This window comes from Carcharodon carcharias, chromosome 5 (genome assembly GCF_017639515.1).
Source record: "Carcharodon carcharias isolate sCarCar2 chromosome 5, sCarCar2.pri, whole genome shotgun sequence".
NCBI lineage: Eukaryota > Metazoa > Chordata > Chondrichthyes > Lamniformes > Lamnidae > Carcharodon > Carcharodon carcharias.
Window position 1 is genome coordinate 27,177,957 of NC_054471.1, and position 26,944 is coordinate 27,204,900.

Below are 26,944 nucleotides of genomic sequence, written 5' to 3' on the forward strand. Positions count from 1 at the left end.
TCAAACCGTTAACTCTGTCTTCCTCTCCACAGATGCTGTCAGACCTGCTGAGTTTTTCCAGCTATTTTTGTTTTTGTTTCAGATTTCCAGCATCCGCATTATTTTGCTTTTATCTTAAATTCATTGTTAAACTGTTTAGTGCCCTGATCACACTTGTAGAGTACTCTGTGCATTTCTGCTATTACAGAGATACAGGGATGAAATTTAAGTATTACAGGATGTGCAAAAAGCCAAAGGAGGCTGATCCTTCCTAGTTTGAACTGTGGGAAATGACTAGAGAAACAACTATTCAGTTTGGGGCGGGGGGAAAGGATCTCGAGAGGCGAGTGATGGTCTTAGAAAGGTGTACCAGATTCTGTAGTTGCTAGCACTGTATTTCATAGCAACTGTTCTACGTAGGTCTCTTTTTCTCTGCTTCTTCTTTCAAAGAACAACATTTAAATTCTCAACACTAAGACAACTGAAATTGTACTTACTGAAAGTGTTGCTTTATTTTATCTGGTTCAGCATATTTTGATAATCCAGTTATGAATAAAGTGCGTTTTACCTACAAAAAAAAAAGACACCTCAAAAGATTTGCCAGTTTTCTCAACTCTATACAGTAGTGTTCAGTACAGTAGCCTGACCCACATTTCCACCACATAAACATGGTGCCCAACATCACAAAAGTCAAATAATTCTCATAATATTATGATTTATTGTAAAAGTAGGTTAGTGGAGTTTGGATAGAGAGAGAGAGAGAGAGAGAGAGTGGGAGAGAGAGAGAGAGAGAGAGAGTGGGAGAGAGAGAGAGAGAGAGAGAGAGAGAGAGAGAGTGTGTGTGTGTGTGTGTGTGTGTGTGTGTGTGTGTGTGTGTGTGTGTGTGTGTGTGTGTGTGTGTGTGTGTGTGTGTGTGTGTGTGTGTGTGTGTGTGTGTGTGTGTGTGTTTGAGTGAGAGAGGTTTAACTGAGCTATAACACAGGACCAGTTGCATGCCAAACAGCATAAAGCAGCAAGTGATAGCCAGAGCTAAGTGATCCCCCAACCAATGGATCAGATCCAAGCTCTGCAGTCGTGAATGGTGGTGGACAATTAAACAACTCCACAAATATCCCAATCCTTAATGATGGGGGAGCCCAGCACATCAGTGCAAAAGATAGAGCTGAAGCATTTGCAAAAGTCTTCGGCCAGAAGTGCCGAGTGGATGATCCATCTTGGCCTCCTCCGGAGGTCCCCAGCATCACAGGTGCCATTCTTCAACCAACTCTATTCAATCCACATGATGTCAAGAAATGGTTGAAGGCACTGGATAATGCAAAGGTTATGGGGCTTGACAATATTCGTGTTTTGATGGTTGGCTGTTAGAGATTAGGGGAGTCACTCCAAGTCTATTATGGTGCTGTGATGCAGCAGATGATGTGTGCCAGGCAAATCAAATCCAAAAGGGAAACTTGATCAAATGGTCACAACAATTTTGCAATTTGTATTTTATTTCAAGAATACTGAAGATTTGTGCTCCAGAACTTGCCATGCCCCTAGCCAAAATGTTCCAATACAACTACAACACTAGTACCTATCCGGCTATGTAGAAAGCAGGACAAATCCAACCTGGCCAATTACCTTCTCATCAGTCTACTCTCCATCATCAGGAGAGTAATGGAAGTCATCAACGGTGCTATCAAGCAGCACTTGCTTAGCAATAACCTGTTCACTGACACCCAGCTTGGGTTCTGCCAGGGCCACTCAGCTCCTGACCTCATTACAGCCTTGGTTCAAGCACGGACAAAAGAGCTGAACTCCCGAGGTGAGGTGAGAGTGACTGCCTTTAACATCAAGGCCGTATTTGACTGAGTATGGCATCAAGGAGCCCTAGCAAAACTGGAGTCAATGGGAATCAGGGGGAAAACTCCAGCACAAAGGAAGATGGTTGCAGTTGTTGGAGGTCAGTCATCTCAGCTCCAGGACATCACTGCAGGAGTTCCTCAGGGTAGTGTCCTCGGCCCAACCATCTTCAGCTGCTTCATCAAGGAACGTCCTTCCATCATAAGGTCAGAAGTGCGGATGCTCACTGATGATTGCACAATGTTCAGTACCATACACGACGCCTCAGGTACTGAAGCATTCCATGGCCAAATGCAGCAAGATCTGTACAATAGACAAGTGGCAAGTAATATTCGCACCACACAAGTGCCAGGCAATGACCATCTCCAACAAGAGAGAATCTAGCCAATGCCCCTTGATGTTCAATGGCATTACTATCACCGAATCCCCCACTATCAACATCCTGGGGGGGGTTACCATTGACCAGAAACTGAACTGGACTAGCCATTTAAATACTGTGGCTACAAGAGCAGGCCAGAGGCTAGGAATCCTGCAACAGGTGACTCACCTCCTGACTCCCCAAAGTGTGTCCACCATCTACAAGGCACAAGTCAGGAGTGTGGTGGAATGTCAACTGTCATCCAGCACAAAATAACATCTGTTTTGCATATGCCACAATGATACCCTTTGTTGCATCTATTCCTCACTTGCCTGGATAAATGTAGCTCCTACAACACTCAAGAAGCTTGACACTGTCCCAGACAAAGCAGTCCGCTTGATGGGCACCACATCCACAAGCATTCACTCCCTCCACCACTGACGCACAGTAGTAATGATGCACTGCAAGAATTCACCAAGGCTTCTTAGACAGCACTTTCCAAACCCATGACCACTACCATCTAGAAGAAAAAGGGCAGTGGATAGATGGGAACACCACCACCTGGAAGTTCCCCTGCAAATCACTTACTACCCTGACTTGGAAATATATCATTCCTTCACTGTTGCTGGGTCAAAACCCTGGAACTCCCTTCCTGGCAGCACTGTGCGTGTACCTACACCACATGACTGCAGTGATTCAAGGCGGCAGCTCACCACCACTTCTCAGGGGCAACTAGGGATGGGCTTTAAATGCTGGCTAAGCCAGCGAAACCCACACCCCATGAATGATTTAAAAAAAGCTAGGCCAAGCAATGTGTTTATTTTTCCCAAAGGTTACTGATAATACCAACACCATGCTAGTTCCAAAGACATATGGGAACAATGGGATTTACATTAAAAGGGAGAAACATGTATAAAGGAGAAGGCATTACAGGACCTACAGAAGTATGAAAAACCTTCAGTATTTGTGCATCAAGGCTGTTGTCTGCAGAAACCGAATCTGGGAAAAGCCACTTTGAATTCTACTGTCCAGGGTATTATAATGACTTGCCTGGATCTGTTTAAAGCTTTTTTTTTTTTTACTGTTGCCTTAATGGAGTTTGTGGGGGGGGGAGGTTGGCGCGCGCGTGTGTGTGTGTGTGTATGTATGTATATATAACTGGAAGCCAGGTTAATTAGGAGTTATTATAGTAGTAATTTGTAGACCTATGTATGTGCTTGAAATCTTTTCTTTTGTTGATAAATGTTTAATTTAGTTTTGTAAAAAATCTATCAAGTCTTGGTGAACTTACTGAATACAGGACATGCATCTTGAAATAAAATACAAATTGCATAATTGTTGTGACCACGTGATCAAGTTTCCCTTGTGGATTTGATTTGCCTGGCACACATCATCTACTGCGTCATAACACCAATATAGACTAATCTCTTAGCAGCCAACCATCAAAACACGATTTTTTGTTTTGGGCTAATTGGACTGCTGAGATTTCTTCAAAAAGCCTTAAAACCCTTAAAGAACTCTTTGCCCAGCCTTCCCTTGCCTGGATTCTAGGTTTTTGAATTTCCTCCTTAAACATCTTCACCTTGTTCTTCTCAAAACTTCTCTCCTGGTCCTAATATCTCTTGATGTGATTTGGTAACAAATTTGGTTTCATTAGGCTCTTGAGAAGCACCTTGGAATGATATATTACTCTTAAGGTGCTATATAAAGTCATTGTTGGGCAAAGGCAAAACACACATCAGCAGTTGCTCCACAAGCAAGGGAATGAAGGAGAGGCAGAGAGGCAAGCTGGGCACAGTTAATTGTGATAGCCCGCAGCAAATGGATATTTTATTTTAAGCCATCTGTTGCTCATGGTTCACTTCAGCAATATATCTAGAGTCTAAGGCACATACATATTAACACATTTTGAAATAGAAAAGGTAAGGCAGACCAAGTTGAAACCAAATACTGCAGCTGCTTCTTGTGATGACCAAATATATCAACAGTTTATATTAAGACTATTTATTGCACAATGCCCTAATTAACCCAGGAATAGTTTACACACAGGATCTACAGCTGACTAGGGGAAAGGATCATTAAACTCACTCATGCATTAGAGGCCAGGCCCTATCCCCTAAACACACAAGTCACCTTTGCCAATAATCTATTTATAAGCAGCTATTTTCACTGTCCTCAACAATCTGTCTAATGTCCTTCCCGTAGGGTGTACATTAATACATAATTTTACCTCATACTTTTGGGCGTTTCCTCTGCCAACAAAATCTAACTCAAGGAACTTCACACTTATGTTTCAAAGATTATTTCCCCATCCTTGTCCTAACAAAAGCATTTTTTAAAAAACTGATTTGTCCCCTATTGTTGTTAATGTTACAACAGCAAACTTGGATGAATTTATCATTTCTTCCTTTTTTATTTATATTTTCTGGCTTCATTTTCTCTGTAAGCTTGTTGGTGTTCCAAAGTCAACTGTCATCCAACACAAAATAGCAACATCTGTTTTTGCATATGCCACAATGATACCCTTTGTTGCATCTAGCTTGGTTTAAGGTCTATTTTCCAGATTAATCTCGTAAGTATTAAACGTAGACAAGATTCCCCATCACACAAACTGCCCATTTTCACTTATGTTGCATCTCTTATGCTTTGTTGTCTGTTATATTCCCATGTGAAGTATTGGTATTGAACATTTCATACATTCTAACACCCAACCTTCATCTTTCAATAAATACATTCTTGTTACAAAAATGGGAATTTATTGCAGGATGTATACCCTCAAAAATAAAGGGCTCCAGCAGCAAAGGACCATTTGCAGAGATCTCAGAGCGGGTATCGTAGTCTGCAAGTAGTGCATGACTAGCAGCTTTGGCAAAGTAGGGAGACTTTGGGTAAAACCTAAAAAGGAAGAAGATATAAAACAGGAAGTGAATGAGATACAGCCTTCAAAATCATCAGGAATGGCTGATATTGATGTATTGGGGGAGGGGTGGGGGGGCGCGGGGGAGAGTCTTCTGAAAGAACTAGTTCATGCTGGGGTATAGATTCTACTAATACTGACACTCCTCCAGCATCATGCCCATTCTTCATGTAGGAGCCTATATAGCAAGTGCCAACAGGTTTCCTGACCACTTCTTTGTCCATTTACATCACTGGTTTCTGTTAACTCAGCAGGTTGAACTGGGTTTGTCTTGGATTGTACAGACCAATTTCACACTGAATACTGCCTGAAACATTACAAATGGATGATGTGCTTCAGCACCCAGAGAAAGCGCACACATTTTTAGTGGCAAAACAGACACTAGCTTAGAAGTTAGTGTATGCAAAATCAGCATACAATTCCAACCATCATGGAATTGATTTATCTGTTATACTAATAATGTAACCAGCAGATGGAATCAGGGGATCTTCAGGCCCAGTCAATTAACTAACAACAACTGTTAAATGAGTTTTGGTTGGTTCACTGCAAGAGTAAAATGGATTAAAGAATATGTTATTTCAATACTCACCAAGTCATCTTCTCGGTAGTGCATCTTTGAGGTATGTCGCCTCATGCTATAGACTGTGAGAAGTAGGTAGAGGAAAGAAAAGGCCGTATGGAGCCACAACAGGTCATTCCTGTTTTAAAATAGAGAAAGGTACAGGGCTGACTCAAACAAATATACGTGCATTAAAGTACCATAGAGATGATGCCTTAAAATACCACTTAAAACTCAACACATGATCCCTGTACAAGACAAGTCAACATTATAAATCCTTCTCTTCATCTAAATCCTCACCTTTACATCAACTGGCACTGATATCTTTTGTTTTATTCCAAATAACACACCTCTATCTGCAATTGCTCTGCTCTTCACATTCATTAAGTAGCTGCATTTCCTTCCCAACTTCAGTCTTGGCTCTTTGATCCATCCCTAAACTGCTTTTACATCATCGGTGAATGTTTGGACTAAAATAAGTGGCTGGGAGTGAGAGTTGCCATTTTATTGATCACTGTGCTGGAGGAGGAGCAACAATAGCTGGCTGGAGTTCACTGGTATCATTCTGTCACTGGGTCCAGCAATTTTTTTGTATTACATTATTAGAGGCTAATCTGAGGGGAGAAGAATAAGTCAAGTCTGTAAGGACGGTCATGTGAAAGGGGATACCCTCCATCCACTTCCCAAACAAAGGCTAATTTCTGGCCTTTTCTCCCATACATACAGCATAACAATTTCTAGATAATACTGGCCCAATATTATTAAGTTCTGAAGAATCGCAGTGCTGTGGAAGGTTTGCCTACCCGAGCATTAATAGGTCTCATTTTAAAGAGCACAAAGATTTAAAGGAGGGAAAAAACCTTCTAAATACAAATACATTTGATACATAATATACCAAGGCAACATTTGACAGATTGTGGTATCAAGGAGCCCAAGCAAAATTGGAGTCAATGGGAATCATGGAGAAATCTCTCCATTGGTTCGAGTCATACCTAGAACAAAGGAAGATGGTTGCGGATGTTGGACGTCAATTGCCTCAGTCCCAGGACATCACTGCAGGAATTCCTCAGGGTAGTGTCCTAGGCCCAACCATCTTCAGCTGCTTCGTCAATGACCACCCCTCCAAATTCGCAGCACGCAAATGCCAGGCAATGACCATATCCAACAAGAGAGAATCCAACATTTCCCATTGACATTCAATGGCATTACCATTGCAGAATTCCCCCGCTACCACCACCCTGGGGGTTACCATTGACCAGAAACTGAAATACTGTGGCCACAAAAGAAGGTTACAGGCTGGGAATTCTGCAGCGAGTAACTCATTTCCTGACACCCCGAAACCTGCCCACCATCTTCAAGGCACAAGTCAGGAGTGTGATGGAATACTCCCCAATTGCCTGGATGAGTGCAACTCCAACAACACTCAAGAAACCTGACACCATCCAGGACGAAGCAACCCACTTGATTGGCACCCCATCTGGCACCTTCAACATTCACTCCCTTCATCACCAACGCACAGTGGCAGCAGTGTGCACCTTCTACAAGATTCACTGCAGCAACTCACCAAGGCACCTTCAACAGCACCTTCCAGACCTGCAACCCCATACCACTTAAAAGGACAAGGGCAGTAGGTGCATGGAAACACCACCACTGCCTGGAACTTCCCTTCCAAGCCAATCACCAGCCTGACTTAGAACGATATCACTGTTCGCTCGCTGTCGCTGGGCGAAAATCCTGGAACTCCCTTCCTAACAGCATTGTGCATATATCTACACCACATGTGCTGCATCGGTTCAAGGCAGCAGCTCACCGCCACTTTCTCAAAGGCAATTAGGGATGTGTAATAAATACTGGCCTAGCCATTAATGCCCACATCCCGTGAAAGAATAAAAAAGGATACATTTACTCTGCCCTTATCCACTAACATGCAAACCAGATAGACTGATAGGAACCCTACAGCAAGTTGTTTCACCTTTACCTCTGATAGAAAGCAGTGGGTGGGCTTCCCCAATGCTTTAGTGGTCAAAAAGCATGTTGTGGATTTGCAGGACAGCTATACAGACAAAGGAAAGCACTCTAGTTCAAACCCTGGTCTTTACTGAATTAGTTGATCCCAGACAGGGCAGTGGTGGGACATTACAGACTCAACATTCCTAGGTCTCAAAATGAGAATGGTAGTGGCAAAAGCAGCAAGTCAAGCCTCCCAAATCTAACCATTATTTCTCAAGTCCTGTTGGAAAATGTATGCAAAGACAAGGGCACTGGGCAAAAGAGCAGGTTCTGCTGAAGCTCATCAATCCAACAGCCTGTCAAGAACTCACATGTTGAATGGTTCTTGGGTGAGGCACCAGATAGTTCAGGGCACCCATGCAACTGAACAGTAGTACCAACTGCTACTCCAGAACGGGGGGTGTGGGGGGTGGATAGATGGATGTGGAAGAAAAAAAAAAATCAGACACAGCCTTTTAAAATTTTATATGTAGGTTGTTCTTTGAACTACAACACAATCTTGGAACTAATGGGAACCAATATTTAGGTTTAGGATGCATACCCAGAATTCAGGTTTGCTATAGTTGTCCGGCCAAAGCTGTAAGCATTATTTTCTGAAAGAGAGAGAACATTAATTTACTATTACAATTCAAAACCTATGTTCAAGCATGTAAATTCCCTGCACGTACCCATAAGAGATAAAACATCACAATTAGATCTAACGGAGTAGAAAATGATGAAAATAAACAGGCCTGGCACCATCTGAAATACAAGTTAATGTTTTGAATGTGTCCTTTGTCTCAAGGTAATATTTGAGACATAGGCCATTTGCTAATTCTGACAAAACCTACACCAAAAAGGTTAATCCGTCTTCCCCGGATCCCCACCCAAGGTACTAATTAGCTTGCTGTGCATTTGTAGTATTTTATACAGTATTTTCTTCCAGAATTTCATTATCTGTACTTTTATTCTCTATGGTTGGAACTATCTTAATCAAACCTAAAACATGACCCATACTTTTCTAGTCCCTTGCACAGACCACCACTCAAGCCCAAGCCCTCCACCTCAACAATGGACAATACAAAGAGTTACCCTGGATAACAGAATGACAAAGCAGGCTCAACAAACTGAATGATCAACCCCTGATCTTAATTCCTTGCTTTTTACTTGGTGCCAATTCATTAGCTAACTCAGATACAGTCTAGTAGAAATTGGTAGAAAATTCAAGTTTGATTTTATGCCTAAGTCTCTAGATATGGAATAAACCACACCCTTCAAAACCAAGTCCACCATCTCCTGAATCCTGATCAGGACCATTCCAGACCTTTTTTTTGGCAAGGGCACTCCTCTCACCAACAAGAGTATAAGAATAATTCTGCCCAGTTCATTAGGCCTAAAGAAATTGAAGAACATGAAAACAAAATCTGCTCTCGTTTGCCTCCCTTGTTACAAGATGACTTCTCAAGGCTTTTTAAACAAGAAAAAATTGGCAGAAAATATAGGTGGTCACAATGAGCAAGGCCAATAGATTTCATAGTGTTTAAACTTTTATGCCCACAGGGGGTCTATAACCCATCCTTTATTTGAAAATATTCTTAAAAGGAGTACACTAAAGGGAATTGCTCAGACTGAACATACCCATCAGTTTAACACCATTATGCAAAGCTGTAAATTTGCATTTTATCCATCTTACATAACTGGTTTTATTCACCTGATGGCTATTTGATTGATGATGCCACACTTAAGTCATCCCTTAGAGATATTCAACACAATTATCAGCTGGAGAAAATGTCTTTTCTTTTGCAATAAACTGTGCGCCATTTTATAATCAACCTTGTTTTCTCTTCCTTGCTGTCATCAGAGGTAGGCATAAAGGAGGCTGAATTTTAAACCATTATCTTGATTACCTTTAGCCAGAAATATACATTCCCAGCCCAGCAAGGAATCGGACACATTTACCACAGAAAGCAGCCTGTCTTCCATTTTGCATTTTCTCCATCCTGTGACAGAGATTAGCTTGGTGAGGCTGGAGTAGGAAAAATGAAGTGAACCTGTGCCCCTCTGCTTTGACATGTTCTTCAATTTCTTTAGGCCTAATGAATTGGGCAGAATTATTCTTATACTCTTGTTGGTGAGAGGAGTGCCCTTGCCAAAAAAAAGGTCTGGAATGGTCCTAATCAGGATTCAGGAGATGGTGGACTTAGTTTTGTCAGTGTCACCTTGCTAACCAGGACAGAATACTCTTATAATCAGGTGTCACTTCAACAAAACACTTAGGTACACTTTTGAAGCTGGAGCAGGGATTTGATGTTTCATCCTCCTCCAGTAGAGCACTAACAAAATGAAGGAATGACACCACACTAACAGAACCAGCAGTACTCCACACAGGCATTAGCCTGTGACACTGAATAGCTGATCACAGTCATAGCTGCCATGTCCATCAGCTGTGCCTGTTCTTTTAAAACAAAGATAAAAGGGGACTCAGTCTAGGGTGGGAAAAGCAGAAATTTATTGGTCTTGGGCAAATTGAGTGTGTCTGTACAGGACTTGTGTTATTTAACTGATAACAGGACTAAATTTCACTTTTAATCTATTAAGAGTCCAAGAGTATTAGGTACCAAGAGAATCACACCAAGGAGAACTATCCATTGTTGCATTGTTCTGATCTCCAGAATGGCTGAGCCATTCAGGTGCAACGTACTCATGTTACAGACAAATCAAGCAGTTAGTTCGATTGACAGGTCACAAGAGCAGGGTACTGCTCCAAGACAAGAGAGCAAGATCCAGGGAAAAAAACAGGCCTTTCACAACAAACAGCTATGTGGAGGTTACACATTACATTGATGGATGGACTCAGCTGGGCTAGAGTCTCATTTCAGGAGTTGACATCCCCTCACCTTTATAATGTTCTGCATCAGGTACAAGTACCTTTAAGGAGTTTGCTTAGTCTCCACCTGGCAAATCTCCACAGTTGCATTACCCAAAAGAGAAAGTACAATGGGCAAACATTGTTTCGGATGCAATTTGGAATACAATTTTATACATCTCTCACTTTTCTTATGTTTGTAACTGCAAAGTTAAAAAGCTACACGATTGAGCACAGGAAGAGACATAACCAAACTGATTAAAAATTTTCAGTATTGAGTCAATATTCAGGAAGGTTCAATATCTCTGAGGAGCAAGGCTCACCAAGCAGATCTCCCGAGAAGTTTACGGGTAACACTATGCCCACAGACAGAACGCCAATAACAACGAGCAGTCCAACGATGTGACGCTGAAAGGACAAGTAATGGACGGCATCCTCGCCACATTTTTCTCTGATCTCTTCATCCCTGCACAAAGTGGAAAAGAACACAGGTGATGGTTTCTGTGGGCTGAAATCAAAATGCTTTCACTGGCTGGAATGGGGTCGTGGGGCGATGCCAATCGCTGCCACTGAGTGTTTAGGTAGTGCATCCCGGGGAAATTGGAGGGTTATCTCAGACTTCTCTCGAGTTTCTCCCAGGAAGTGGCTTTAGTGCAGCACTATCAGTGGTTCAGAATTTGGTTGGAGTGGGGCACTGGTGGGGATGATAAAAAATCTGAAAGAATGGCTATGGACTAAGCGTATGGTGAATGCCAGGCATGCAGTTAGAGGAGATCACAGGAGGGAAAAAAAAAGCAAATACATGAGGCTGTGTTTTAAAAAAAAGGGCTGTATACCTTACTAATGACTTCACCGCAAGTTAAACAATCTCCAATTGCAGATCAAACAATTCAGTAACTTTTACTGTATTAGTTTCCATGGATAACATCTTGGATTATGCAGCTACTCTATGAATTGAAGTTTAAAAAACCTTCAGTGGAAACAGTTTATTCTCATATAAAGCGTACTGTTGAGTGAGACTGGCAGCAATTGATTGGATATTGTAGGGTACAATAACTGCAGAGATTTTAAAATAATAGGTTTTGATAGGGCAGAGAAGCTACTTTCTCTGGTGGGAAACTGAGAACTTGGGGGGCTTGATTTTAAAATTAGAGCTACACAAAGGGTCATGAAACTCCGGAGCTCACTTCCAGAAAAGTCTGGGGATGCTGCAGACAACTGAACCTCAAGACTGAGACTGTCATTTTTTTTATTAGGGAAGGGTATGAATTAAAGGCAGGTAAAGGAAGTTGTGATACAGATCAACTAAGGAATGATAGAATAGGCCTGAGGGGCTGAATGGCTGACTGGTGTTCTGACAGAATATGCTCAAATAGCGGTGCATAATTATAGAGGTGCAGATCTGTTGCAAGTCTGCTGCAAGTCCATTTTGTAGAACTGACAAGAGATACTGGGAAAAGCCAGCCAGGTTTATTTGGAAAATAAAGATAGTGGCTATGCTTTTAAGCAGCACAACTTTTAATTGTTGGAGGTCCAGGGCTACCAGCTACATACATGCAATGTTTTCAGGTAACAAGTCCCCACACAACACTTAAAGCTCTGAAGATGAGTCATACGGACTCAAAACGTTAACTCTGTTTATCTCCACAGACGCTATTAGTTTTTCCAGCATTTTCTGTTTTTGCTTGTGACTTAAATCTCTTTATCTCTTCCAAGCTACTTTTAAAATGCACCGTATTTTATCAGGTCCCCTAATCTCTCCTATTTTCTGCTCACCTTCACTACCCTTGATGTAGAGAGCTTTGGATATTCGATGAAAGGCACTAAATGGAAAAGTAATTGCAAAACAGCTCAGGAAGGGCTGACTTAGCAGGTTTGGATCTCAAAATAAGTACAGATATTACAAAGTTTCATATGACTAAAAAGCATGAAACCAATGGGCTATAAAACTAATTATAACTTTCATTACATGCTTTTTCCCTATCTCAAATTTTGGAAATGCCGACAATGATAAGATAAAAATTTGGGTGAAAATAAATTAATTGAGGATTTCGGGATACTATTCATCATGGTCAACTAACAGAATAACAATAGAGACCACAATGCGAGTAGAGAAACTCCTCAATAAGCTACACCTCAGTTTGTAGGTTTCCAAATGGAGGAGTCATCATAGTCAACAGATTTCTAACAACACATCAGGTTTTTACTTTTATATTTGTTGACACTGACACTAATTCTGGTGAAACCAATTAAATAGGTTTTACATAACAGCATAGTTTTCTTTTAAGGTAGGGTATGAAATCCTGTCGATACCTGCTGGGGGCAGGGGGTCAGAGTTGCCAATACTTGCACAGGCACCCAGGAGGTGTCAATAGTAATAGGGGTTGCTTGGAAATGTGCAACAATTTGCACCAGGATTCTCTGTGCAGAAAAAAGTTTGAAAACCATCAATTAGCAATACGGTAGTAGGGGGAAAGAGATCATTGCAAACCACAATAGTGATAATACAATGGTTTTATTGATTCAGTGACCCCCCAAACTGATTGAGATTAAATCCTTTGCAATACATGCCAGGGTAACTGTTACTGCATTAACATTGTAAGATTCAGCATCAAACAAGGAGTGTGTTGAAATACAAATTGGGCATGGCAGGTATACAGAAGTTAACCCAAGTAATATCAAAAACTTTGGTTACTTATTGCAGCATCACAAGGATTTTCTCCATGACACTTTCCTCAAGCCAATAATGTGGTAAAATTTAAATTATTTTCAAGTTAATAATCTTGACCATAACCTCTGGAGGCTGACTAGAAGGGCATTGGAAGAAGTGAGCAGAAGCTAGAAGCTCAGCTGGCTGAGGATAGGATCCAGAGAAAACAGAGGCCAGTGAATCATGTGCCTTCTCAGCTCACTGTCTTCTTCTGTAGCAAATAATCTTCATGTAGACTGGGAAAACCAAACTGGCAGAGGTAGATATGAGCAAGAATTCATTGTGTATTTGGGACAGTTTCCTAAAACAATATGTTGTGAATCCAACCAGGGATCAGGCTATTTTGGATCTAGTATTGTGTAATGAGGCAGGTTTAATAAATGATCTCAGATAATAAAGGATCCCCTAGGAAACAGTGACCATAATATAGTAGAATTTAGCATTCAGTTTGAGGGTGAGAAACTTGGGTCAGAAACAACTGTGCTAAACTTAAATAAGCGTAATTACAATGGTATGAAGGCAGAGTTGGCTGGAGTGGACTGGGAAAGCAGTTTAGCAGAAAAGATGGTTGATGAACAATGCCAGACCTTTAAGAAAATAGTTCATGACTCTCAACAAAGATATATCCCAGTGAGGAAGAAGGATTCAAGGAAGGGGATAAACCAATCATGGTTAACCGAGGAAGTTAAGGATAGTGTCAAATTGAAAGAAAAAAAAAACACATACAATGTGGCAAAGATTAATGGTAAGCCAGAGGATTGAGAAAGTTCTAAAAACCAACAAAAGATAACCAAAATATAATAAAGAGGGAGAAAATAAACTTTGAGGATAAACTAGCAAGTAATATAAAAATGGACGGTAAGAGCTTCTTTAAATATATAAAAAGGAAGGGAGAGGCCAAAGTGAACACAGGCCCCATACAGAATGAGGCTAGGGAAATAATAATGGGGAAATGGCAGAGGAGTTTAATAAATACTTTGTTTCAGTCTTCATGGTAGAAGATACTAATAGTATTCCAAAAATACTAAATAATCAAGGGGCAAAAGGGGGGAGGAAGTAAATACAATAACTATCATTAGAGAAAGAGTACTAGGGAAACTAATGGGGCTAAAGGACAATAAGTCCCCTGGACCTGATGGGTTGCATCCTAGGATATTAAAGGAAGTAGCTACAGAGACAGTGGATGCAACCTTAGAGGACTGAAGAACGGCTAATGTAACACCCTTATTCAAAAAGGTAGGGAGACAAAAAACAGTTAACTATAGGCCAGTTAGCTAAACAACTGTCGTTTCTAAAAGGATGTAATAGCAGAGCATTTAGAAATACATAATCTAATCAAGCAGAGTCAGCATGGCTTCATGAAGGGAAGTCATGCCTAACAATTTATTAGAATTCTTTAAGGAGCAAACAAGCAGGATAGATAAAGGGAAACCAGTAGATATAATATATTTGAATTTCCAAAAGGCGTTCGATAAGGTACTGCACGTAAGGCTCCTTAATAAGATAAGAGCCAATGGTGTTGGGGGTAGTATATTAGCATGATTAGAGGATTGGCTAACTAATAGAAGACAGAGTTGGGATAAGGGGGGCATTTTCAGGATGGCAACCTGTAACTAGTGGAGTGCCACAGGGATCAGTGCTGGGGCCTCAATTATTTACAATATATATATTAATGACTTAGATGAGGGAAGTGAATGTACTATCGCTGCATTTGCGGATGACACAAAAATAGGTGGAAGGCAAGTGATGAGGATGATGCAAGGATTCTACAGAGGGAATATAGGCACATTAAATTAGTGGGCAAAAACTTGGCAGATGGAATATAATGTGGGAAAATGTGAGGTTATGCATTTTGGCAGGAAGAATAGAGGAGCTGAACATTTAAATGGAGAAAGACTGCAGAAAGCTGCAGCAGAGGGGGATTTGGGAGTCATTGTGCATGAACCCCAAAAAGCAAACATACAAGTTCAACAAGTAATAGGGAAGGCAAATAGAATGTTGGCCTTTAATTCAAAGAGAACGGAGTATAAAAATAGGGAAGTCTTGCCAAAACTGTACAAGGCACTAGTTAGACCACACCTAGAATACCGTGGACAATTTTGGTCCCCTTATTTAAGGAAAAATAAACTGGTACTGGAGGCACTCCAGAGAAGGTTCACTTGGTTGATCCTGGGGATAGAGGGATTTTCTTATGAGGAAAGATTGAGTAGTTTGGGCCTGTACTCATTGGAGTTTAGAAGAATGAGAGGCAACCTTATTGAAACATAAGATTCTTGGGGTGCTTGACAGGGTAGATGCTGAGAGATTGTTTCCCCATGTGGGAGAGTCTAGGACCAGAGAGTATAATCTCAGAGTAAGGGGGCACCCCTTTAAAACAGAGATGAAGAGGTATTTCTTCTCTCAGAGGATAGTCAATCTGTGGAATTATTTACTGCAAGAGGCTGTAGAGACTGGGTCATTAAGTATATTCAAGGCTGAGACAGACAGATTTTTAATCAGTAAGGGAATCAAGGGTTATGAGGACAAGGTGGGAAAGTGGAGTTGAGGACCATCAAATCAGCCATTACCTCATTGAATAGCAAAGCAGACTCAATGGGCCGAATGGCCTACTTCTGCTCCTACGTCTTAAGGTCTAAATCTGGCAGAGACTGTCATACCAGAGTGGGGCTCCTGGGCCACACCAGCTACTGCTTAATACAAAGTTGACCACCATGGTGCATACCATGGTCTTTTTGCCTTAACACATTTTCTAAATTAATGACAACAGGCCACCAGTTCATGGGACATTTCCATAGCCACACAACTTTAACAAATTAAGACTTCAAAATATATTACACAGTATAAATTACATTTCCAAATTAATACTCACTTTATTCTGAAGATTGCTGTCAACCATGAACAAAAGCCCTGTAAAAACAAAGTGAGGTATTACAAGTACATAACACAGTAAATTTCCACTGGTGTTACTTGTAGCCAATTGGTTATACAAATATCTTTATACACAAACTGGTGATATAGCAGAGGCTTCAGAAATTTATTCCAAAGCGAATAGCATAGATGTATTTAAGAAAATCTAGATCAATACATGAGTGAAAAAGGAACAGAATATGTTGATAGTGAGATGAAGCAGGAGGGGATGCATGTGGAGCATGAATTTGTGCTGTAAATTCTATGCAAAACTAAAATTCATGACAACAGGAAGCAAGGTTGTTGGATAAGGTATGCACCCTTTGGAAGATTTAAAATATATAGCCTGCATTATATGTAGTATACATTAAAATTAAGTGGATTACAATACATCTCAAAATGCACAGAAACCCAATGGGATTTTCCATTCTAAAACTTATAATTAGGTTGCAGAGAATGCAACTTGGCAAGAGTGACATAGTCCATTTGATTTTACTCCTCTATTCTAAATGTAAAGGCGGACAAGATAGAAAGATACGTAGGCAGTAGGTTAGGCAAAAAGTGGGGAAAAGTGCTTTAAAAAGAGCAAATATGGCTAAAATGAATGTACGACAATGTGCAGCTTGGGGAATAAACCAGGGGAACAGGAAGCAATTATGATACAGGAAGGTTCAGACTTAATTGCACTTGTAAACCTGTCTACAAACTGGACAAGAATGAAAAATAATTACATTGAAATAAAATACATTTAGCAGGGATAGAAAATCTATCTTGGTAATACTGGTAAAAGGAGGGAATATGCATGGTAGAGGACCGACGTACACAAGAGTACAGAGTCAAAGGAATTAAGATCAAAGATTAATAAAGGTTTTGTTTTATATTAGTAGGGATATATTACAGAGCTCAAAAGTGTGGGAAGGAAATGGAACAGGAAATCGACATCAAATTACAGAGATGGGCAAGTACAAAATTATTGGTCTGAGATTTTAATTATATGCATACTGATTGGGACACAAAGTGAGGAAAGAAATGGAATTCCTAAACTGTGTTCAGGACGCCTTCCTCAAGGAGTCTGCTTGTAAGTCTACAAGGGTGGAAGTGTTGCTAGATCTGATAACAAGACTTGAAATAGTTCAGGTAGGTGTGCTAAATGTGGGCGTAACCACAAGAAGCTCCAACTAATAAAAGGGAAAAAAGTGGTCACAAAAACCAAACCAACTGTGTTTAAGGCAGATTTTAGAAAGGTGATGGTTGAGGTAGCTGGTGAGGCGGGAGGATTCAGCAGAGGGAGCATTAGATTGCTGAGGTGCAGAATAATACTCCATTAAAGAAAAAGCTTGTAGTTTCAGGATATCTGGGATGAATGAAGAGGTTAGAAAGCAGTTTAGATTGAAGAGGAGGGTCAAGAAGGATACTAAAGAAAAAAAATTAAATAATAAGGGAACATAAGAGGTTGAGTGGCATACTGAAAGCATAGAACTCCCAAGGATGGTTTCAAAAACAAGAAAAAGAAACAGTATTTTACAACCATATTGGTAAAAAGAGAATTGGTAAAACTGAGGTGGGATGCTTTGCCAATTTGTAGAAAATGCACCTTAGGATCCAGAGGAAGTTGAGGAAAGAAACTGCAAAACTCTAGAAATTATATTTCAAAATACTGAGTAGAGATGTGCCAGTGGACTGGAGGATGACCAATGTGGTAGATATTCTTTAAAATGGCAAATACAGTTTAACATTTGTGATAGGGAATATTTTTGAGTTTTCCCTTATATAGACATATGGTAATTTCAACCCAAAGAGAAAGTAGTTAGGAGCAGACAGCACAGATTTCAAAGGAGATGACTGCATGTAACAAACGAGAGAATTCATTAGGAAGTACAAACATGGCAGATGGGCGAAATGCAGTGGATGTAAGGTACATGGACTTTAGGGAAGCCTATGACAAGGTACAAAGAAAGATGGTTGTGATTACTGGAGGTCAGTCATCTCAGCTGCAGGACATCACTGCAGGAGTTTTTCAGGGTAGTGTCCTAGACCCAACCATCTTCAGCTGCTTCATCAATGACCTTCCTTCCATCATAAGGTCAGAAGTGGGTATGTTTGCTGATGATTGCACAATGTTGAGCACCATTTGCGACTGCTCAGATGCTGAAGACAAGTCCATGTCCGAATGCAGCAAGACCTGGACAATATCCAGGCTTGGGCTGACAAGTGGCCAGTAACATTCACACCACACAAGTGTCAGGCAATGACCATCTCCAACAAGGTAAAATCCAACCATCACTTCTTGATGTTCAATGGCATTAACATCACTGAATCCCCCACTATCAACATCCTGGGGGTTACCATTGACCAGAAACTGAATTGGACTAGCCATATAAATACTGTGGCTACAAGAGCAGATCAGAGGCTAGGAATCCTGCGACGAGTAACTCATCTCCTGACTCCCCAGAGCGTGTCCACCATCTATAAGGCACAAATCAGGAACGTGATGGAATACTCCCCACTTGCCCGGATGAGTGCAGCTCCGACAACACTCAAGAAGCTGGACACAGTCCAGGACGAAGCAGTCCGCTTGATTGGCGCCACATCACAAACATTCACTCTCTCCACCACTGACGCACAGTTGCAGCCATGTGTACGATCTACAAGATGCACTGCAGGAATTCACCAAGGCTCCTCAGACAGCAACTTCCAAACTCACGGCCACTACCACTTAGAAGGACAAGGGCAGCAGATAGATGGGAATATCACCACCTGGAAGTTCCCCTCCAAGTTACTCACCATCCTGACTTGGAAATATATCACTGTTCCTTCACTGTCACTGGGTCAAAATCTTGAAACACCTCCTGGCAGCACTGTGGGTGTGCCTACAGCACATGGACTTCAGTGGTTCAAGGCAGCAGCTCACCATCACCTTCTCAAGGGCAACTAGGGACAGGCAATAAATGCTAACCCAGCCAGCGAAGACCACATCCCGTGAATGAATAAAAAAAAAAACAAGTGTATATAACAACTGCCTAGGGGGCAGTGTTATAGTTTGCAGATGATGCCAAAACATGGGATATAATTAATTCTTCTGAAGTTCAGCCTACACTGCCAAGGGATTTTTTTTTTTTAAATAAGGGAAATGGGCTAAAAAGTGACCATGGAATTCAATAAGAAAGCGTGAGATGATATTTTTTGATGAACAATAATTAGTCATTTGGCCAGAGTGTGCTGATCGGTTGGCAGGTGGATGCAAGTGACGCCATGGAGAATTCACCCAGGGAAAAGTTAACTGCCAAGCTTTTGTTCCAATTCAGACCAGGCAGGTAGACTCTGATTGGTCAAGGCATTGGCATGAGGAATGAACCAGAGAACGACTGTCCCTCAAACTTTTGTTTAGTTGAAAAATATGCAATGCATGGACATGCTCCTTTTGTGTTGAAGGGTCATTGGACTCGAAACGTTAACTGTGTTCCTCTCCGCAGATGCTGCCAGATCTGCTGAGTTTTTCCAGGTATTTTTGTTTTTGTACAGCAAACAATGATCTGATCAGGTTAGGCATTATCCACAGGGTGGCTTTGATGTGCTCTATTTCAGCATCAAGCTTGCAGAGTGAGCAAATGGCTTGGCCCCATTTATGAGGTTTTCAATAAGGCCAACCTTAGTGCATGGAGCTGTGGAAAAGCTTGGGGCATAGCTATTCCCTGGTTAGATCGCCACGGCAATGTCTTGGCCAGAGTTGACCTGCCTGATCCAAATTTGAACAAAAGATTGGCAGTTAACTGTTCCCAGGTGTATTCTCCATGGCAATATCATTACCAGAGTCCACTTGCCAACCAATCAGCACCCTCTTCTCATGCAGTGTAAATGATTGTTCCCTTTGATATTTGGTATTCTTGCAAATCTGTGCTGATGAGCGCAAGATGAAAAGCTTTGATCACATATCTCTTTTTCAACAATAATTATACTCCGAATGAAAGTAGGCCTGATGCTGTGAAAGAGCAGAAGGATTGAGGGTAAAGGGAAAAGAATATTAAAGGCAAAGCCTTGGGGTGGTAATACAATAAAACTAATGGAATTCTAGGTTATCAAGGGAAATAGAATGTTTAAAAGCCAAGAGGTATTGATGAATTTATATAAAACCTTAAGGCCACAGAGTTCCATGTACAACATTGGGCTGCACACTACAGGGGGGATAAAGCAACAGGGTTTTAAGTGAGTACAACATAGATACATAGGGATGCTACATTGTATGTGAGAAATACAAATAAGAAAGCCTTGAAAAGTTGTGGCATTTTTCCACTTGATTGACGCAGATTCAATGGATGTGCTTAAAATTATTAATGGATGGAACAGGGTAGATAAAAAATGACTGCTTCCTGTCATTGAGCTGACATAGATTTAGAACAGGGAGTACGTGAAACGTTTTACTGTGAATTGAGATTGTTGAATTTACTTGCAGCATGTGTGGCTGAGGTAGAACCAAGGTCAATGTTCAAGATTAGATCAGAGAGGTGGATGAAGGAAGAGGGGAGTGAAGGCATATGAGAACAGGAATGGTTAAAGGTGATTAGGAATATCACCTCACAATAAAGGTAAACACTGACATGGGCTGGTTGAGTAAAGTGGCATGTTTCTATATAGTAGCCTCTGAATTTTAATAATTTTGTTTAACCTAAGTGTGTGAACATAATCAGCTTTGTAAGATTTTTGAACTTGCAATAGTTTCTTTCATCTGAAGCAAAGATTTTTATTATATTCACTAGTTACTCTTTCTGGATCCTCCTCAGTTCCGGCCTCCTAAAGATCCTGCAACTTCGTTACCACAGTTGAACCTTCCCAGGCCCAACATTAGAATATCTTTAGGAGGAAGCTAAACCTTATAAAGCTGCTGACCTCCCCACTGAAAAAAACTCTTGGCCAGTCTGCTGACCCCTTGCTGATAGAACCACAGTACTATCAAGTGACCTGCTATGCCCACTGTTTACTTCCAACAGTAATTGCAGAGGAGTGGAGTGAACGGTCTCAAATGCCTCATTTTCGTCCTCCCCCACTGACAGAGCTTCCAGTTATTCATGTCCCCAATCGACAGTGTTCTCTGGCATTTCCACCAGTTGCTCTGAGAATACTTACATTTCCACTTCACCAATAACTCCCAAAAGTTCACTTCCTTCCTCTAGGACTTCATTTACCTTTCCTCTCCACCTTCTTATCTCATTGTGTTTTTGCCCACTGTTTTCCTTTGTTCCTTGTGATGGATACTAGTCACAACTGATCTCTTCTGACTGTCCTAAGTAACAAGCGGGAACAGGGCACCTCTGTTGCTCTGCCTTGTGAGGAAGCACATGTCCTCCTCTCAGCAACTACCCCACTGCACACAGCTGAGATCAGGAACTCAGGTATGCAGGGGAACAGTGGTAAAAACCCAAGTTGCACCACACTTCCCACAGTACATTATTGTTCTAGCAAGTAGACCAATGCCTAACTTTTGAAGAAAAAAATACAATACTAAACAGTATCATATAAATTACACATTGGCTACCGTTATACTTGTGGTACATTGGAATTAGTGAAAGGTAAATAAAAAACATCAAGGAGAACTTCTTCACTCATTTGTGGGTTTGGAACAACCTACTAGTTAACACCTGGGGCATAACCCTTTATAGAATAGTTTTATACTGTCACATGTTGTTCAGTCTCAATAAATAATATATTACTAATATCTTGGCCAACATTTCTCCCTCATTCAACAGTCAAGTGTTCATCACATTTCTGCTGTTGGAATCTTGCTGAGTGCAAATTAGCCACTACATTTGCCTTTGTAACAATAGTAAGTACTTCTAAAACAAAAGTATCCTTGGTGTTAGAAGCATTCGCAAACATTGCTGAGAGACATAAGACAACATGATATGAAATGCAAGGTTCTGCTTGAAGCACGTAGTTTGGTGAGCCAGTATTTGAGGGAACTAAAGGCAACTGGGAATTCTTGAATGCCAATGTGTTAAGTTATTGGAACTTCAACATGATGTTTAGCCTTTTCTCATTCTTGACCTCTCTAACATTCTCTTTCAGTGGAATTGGCAGCACAAAATAAATTCAATCACAGTTGGGGCAGAATTTCTGTTTACTACGAGTGTACAGTACCTGCTGACCGTGATTAAACTTTAACTGTGCACTTTGAGAAGGCATGTTTGCAACAGATGTACTAAGGCAATCGTAAAAAGAAAATTCATTGCACGTACCAGACATTTACCTGATTAGCAGTGACCATTTGATCTAATGAAAGTAAGGTGAGGGGTGAAAAAGAAATTCAAGAGACTGGTTTTAATCTTTAGGCAGCGTCATCGATTGTGCAGTTTATCTGCCATGTTGGTAACTGTGTTTTTACAATCTTTAATACAGCCTTGGTTTCCAGCAATCTGGGACAATGCACGTTGCTCTAAAGTTTCCTTCCATAATGGCCCAAAAATATGCACAACTGATTAAAATTCAGCTAACCCCACACATATTTTGTGTCATAACATAGTACATTGCTATACATTTTAAATAATCCTTTAAAAAAAATAGAAAGCTGGTACTATTGGATAATAATGATGTTGTACATGGTTTCAGAATAGTTGCAATTTTGCATGTTATTCTTTTGGTGTAATACTTAGTGCTGTGCCCTTCTAACTATGAGCCTGCAACTTATTCTACCATGTCCCTCAGGTCAGGAGTTTCTGCTCATCCAATATGATCATAAAGAGACACAGACACACTGCTCTGTTTAGTTTCTCCTCCATCCCATTCACTGACAAAGCCAAGCTAACCTGCAAAAACAGAAACAGAAATACCTGGAAAAACTCAGGAGGTCTGAAGGGTCATGAGGACTCGAAACGTCAACTGTGCTCTTCTCCGCCGATGCTGCCAGACCTGCTGAGTTTTTTCAGGTATTTCTGTTTCTGTTTTTGTTTTGGATTTCCAGCATCCGCAGTTTTTTGTTTTTATTTTTGTTTTTATTATCAAGCTAACCTGCGCCTTGGCTGCCACCAATGCCACAAGAATAAGAGCAGTCTTTGTTTACAATCTCTTCAATTTTCTCCATCTATGGGGCACGTGGGGTGGGGTGTCTGAGTGAGAGGAAAAGGGCCACGGGAGAAAAGCCTTCACACTTCTGTTCAATTTAATTTCTCTCCACGTCCTCCTTGCCTCCTCCCACACAAGTCCTGTCAGGACCCTACCACATGACAAAAATCACAACGTACTGGTTTAGAGAAAGGTTACATCAGAGACAAAGCTGCAGCTATTCTGAAGTAATGCACTTAGTTAACATCAGAGACCAAAAGGAGCTGACCTATATGGGTTTCAGATTATTTTAAATTATTTTAATCTGGTTTATGTAAATGATCAGAACCGTTTTCCTGCTCTCTTCCCACCTCACACTCGACATCCAGTACACAGCTTCAACCAGGAGATCACAGCACCACATTAATACTGGAGCTAATAAAAGGTTCAATCGGTCTTAATATGATAGCTCTCGAGGAAACCCAGGGCTTCATGTCATCACACATCCAGTAGAGGGCATGCGATTCCCAGCTCGAGCACACAAGTGCAGGTATAAGCGAGAGAGCATATGCATGAGGACAGTTGTATGTACATTAAACAGACAAATCCGGGACTGCTGTGTGAAATGAATCACAGCTCAATCTGCTGGAAACTCTTGCCTCTCGAATCAGAAGGTCTGGGGTTCAAGTCCCACTCCAGGCCTTGAGAACAGAAAGGAAATCAAGACTTGAGACTTCAGTGCCTGAGGGAGTGCTGCATTGTCAGAGGTCTTTCAGATGAGATGCTAAATCAAGACCCCATCTGCCTTCATAAGTGGATCCCATGGCACTATTTCGAAGAAGAGCAGGGAAGTTAGTGTATCTGGCAATATATCCCTTAACCAACATCATTGAAAGAGGTTGCTGTATCTGGTCATTGCTGTTTGTAGGAACCTGCTGTGCAAAAAATTGACTGCTGTGTTTTCTACATTATAATAGATGACTACACTTAAAAAGTACCTCTTCAGATGTAAAACACATTGAGATGTCCGGTGATCATGGAAGGCACTGAATAAATTCAAGTCTTTCTTTTAGCACCCCGAATTCAAGCCACACATATTCCCTAGCTAACAGCTGCTAGCTAATTGATTCCATACTTTTCACCAGGGCATCAAATTGGACAAGCGTTTGTTTGCACAACTAAAAAAAGCTACACCAAGGTGCTATGTTAGGCTTGGGCAGCAAACCTCTGTTTATTTGTTACACACCTTTTATTACAAGTCAAACTGAGCAGATAGACAGTCCCCATTGAATATGCCAACACCAAACAGAAATCAGTTATAATAAGATTGAGACACAAGTTAATAGATTACAAGCAGGTTACAAGACAGCTACACAACCCAGAAGTTGAAATGTGCCCCAAAAATCTCAAGCATGTGTTGGCTTCGCTCAGTTAATAAGACTCTGAGGAAATCAGGGGATTGTGTTAAGGAAGGCAGATAGTTTAATTAAGTTATATTGCTATTTGTGGGTGTTAGGGATGAGTTTTAGCTTTAATGTTTGAGTTTGGTTTGTATTTCTGTATGTGTGTGTTAAGAGAAGGTCAAGTTGAGTTTAGTTTCACTTTAAAAGGTGCCTGTATTTCTAATGAGGGCTTTATGACTAAGCTAAGTAAAGCGAACAAGAGAGAAAAAAAAACTGGTCTGTTGCCTAGTAACAGGGGTCCAGAGAGGTAGGCCCCTCCCACATACACACACAGAAGAAATTAGAAACAGTTTGATTTAGAAGCTAAACAATAAAAACAAAAAACTCTGGATGCTGGAAATCCAAAACAAAAACAGAATTACCTGGAAAAACTCAGCAGGTCTGGCAGCATCGGCGGAGAAGAAAAGAGTTGATGTTTCGAGTCCTCATGACCCTTCCACAGAACTGGAAGCTGTTCGAGTTCAGTTGGTTTTGAAGACAGTTGCCAAGCAGAAGCAACCTAAGGGAAAGACAGCCCGTTCCAAGCTAAAGTTGGTTGAAAGTAGCTTCCAGGAGAGACGGGAGGAAAGGGGGCAGATAGCAAGTCCCAAGCTAAAGAAGAAAATCCCAAGAAATCCAGGGGAGTGGAACAGGAGAAAGTCCCAAGAAGACCTTCTAGTCAGAGAAGGACAGGAAGCTGGGAAAGGTCCTGTTCTGTGGAAGCGAAAGTAAGCAGCAGAGAGAAAGGCTCCAAGCTTTAAGCTTAAAGGAAGCAGATCTAAAGCGAGAGGCCAGAAGGTCCAAAGAGACAACTGAAGGTCTGTAACTCTTTGCTATGGACATATGAAGCAGTGGTGTACTATTGACAGCTGAGTCAGAGAGAGACAGTGCATGGAGGAAAGCTTGAATGCATGTGGTGACCCAGAGGAGAGGAACATTGGAAGGACAGTTCGGAACTCTGGAGGAGAACCCTTGCGGAGGGCATCTGAGAGAAAGCGGTTTGGGAGGAGGTTCCAAGGCGAGTTTTTGGAGAGTGGAGAATAGAAACCCTCATGTGAAAGATGGAGCACAGAGACCGATAGGCTCACAGTGTGACAAGTGTTTGGGGTGGGGGGGTGGAGTTGAGGAGAGATCCACAGCATCTGTTTGGGGCGGCATTTGTCACTTGGTTTCAAAGTGTGATGTGCCTGACCACAGATTGCAAAATGGTTTAAATGGACTGTACATACTGTGAAATTACAGCATAAGATAGCTTTTGTAACTTGTTATCCTTTCAAATCTGTATACACCTGTAAAGGTATAATTGTGGGTGAAGGAGTATTGAAATATAATTAATCTTTGCTTGTTTAATAAGTGTTTTATGGTCTTGTTAAAAGTTCATCAGTTATTCAGTGGCCCCTCTCCACATATCTAAACAAATAAAAGTTAGGATCTATCAAGCTGGGTCGCACCCTGGGATCAGGTTTGTCCAGAGGTAACCTCAGCCGGAGATCATAACAGTAGGCTTAAGTTCCACTCGAGGTCTTGAGCATATAATTTAGGCTGACATTCTAATGCAGTGCCAAGGGAGTGATGCATGTTAGACATCATTCCTTTGGATAAGACATTAAGCAGAGGTTCTATCTGCCAGGTCTATTGATTTAAGCGGGTGTTGACGAATCCATGATGCTATTTGAAAAGCAAAGATCCATGTGCCCTGGCCATCAGTCCTTAACCATTAAAGAAAAACATGTTAATAAGTCACTTGTCTTTGTATTGTAGGGTGCTGTAAAAAAACATTTGATGTATTTGCAACATAGCTGCAATTCACTATATTTCGAGGTGGTAATCCTGCCCGAGTCAGAAGGTTGTGGATTCAAGCCTCACTCAAGACTTGAGCACTTAATCTGGGCCAGGCCTGTCTAACCTTTTCGCTCGGGGAGGCTACATTAGCATATTTTTCTCACTCAAGGGGCTGATGAGCAAATCACAAAGATAAGAAACAAAAATAAAAATAGCTGGAAAAACTCAGCAGGTCTGACAGCATCTGCGGAGAGGAACACAGTTAATGTTTCGAGTCCGAATGACTCTTCAAAAGAACTAAGGAAAAATAGAAAAGAGGTAAAATATAAGCTTGTTAAAGAGGGGGAGGTAGAGCTGGATAGAGGGCCAGTGATAGGTGGAGATAACCAAAAGATGTCATAGACAAAAGGACAGAGGTGTTGAAGGTGGTAATATTATCTAAGGAATGTGCTAATAAAGATATAGATAGCCCTAGTGGGGTGGGTGAAGGGAAAGGATCGAAATAGGCTAAAAGGTAGAGATAAAACAATGGTGGAAATACATTTAAAAATAATGGAAATA

The 26,944-nt window shown here is 41.1% G+C and overlaps 1 protein-coding gene across 7 annotated transcripts in view; it reads right to left on the reverse strand.

Annotated features, from left to right (window-relative positions):
• LOC121277832 (CSC1-like protein 2) overlaps nucleotides 1-26,944 on the reverse strand; it is a 290,835-nt gene that overhangs the window by 73,387 nt on the left and 190,504 nt on the right. For all 7 annotated transcript variants that reach the window (XM_041187511.1, XM_041187512.1, XM_041187510.1 and 4 more), the window contains 5 exons: nucleotides 16,090-16,127; nucleotides 10,834-10,976; nucleotides 8,207-8,258; nucleotides 5,686-5,794; nucleotides 477-547 (listed from right to left, as the gene is read on the reverse strand). In XM_041187511.1, the coding sequence (XP_041043445.1) occupies nucleotides 477-547; nucleotides 5,686-5,794; nucleotides 8,207-8,258; nucleotides 10,834-10,976; nucleotides 16,090-16,127 (413 nt within the window). The remainder of the gene's footprint in view (nucleotides 1-476; nucleotides 548-5,685; nucleotides 5,795-8,206; nucleotides 8,259-10,833; nucleotides 10,977-16,089; nucleotides 16,128-26,944) is intronic.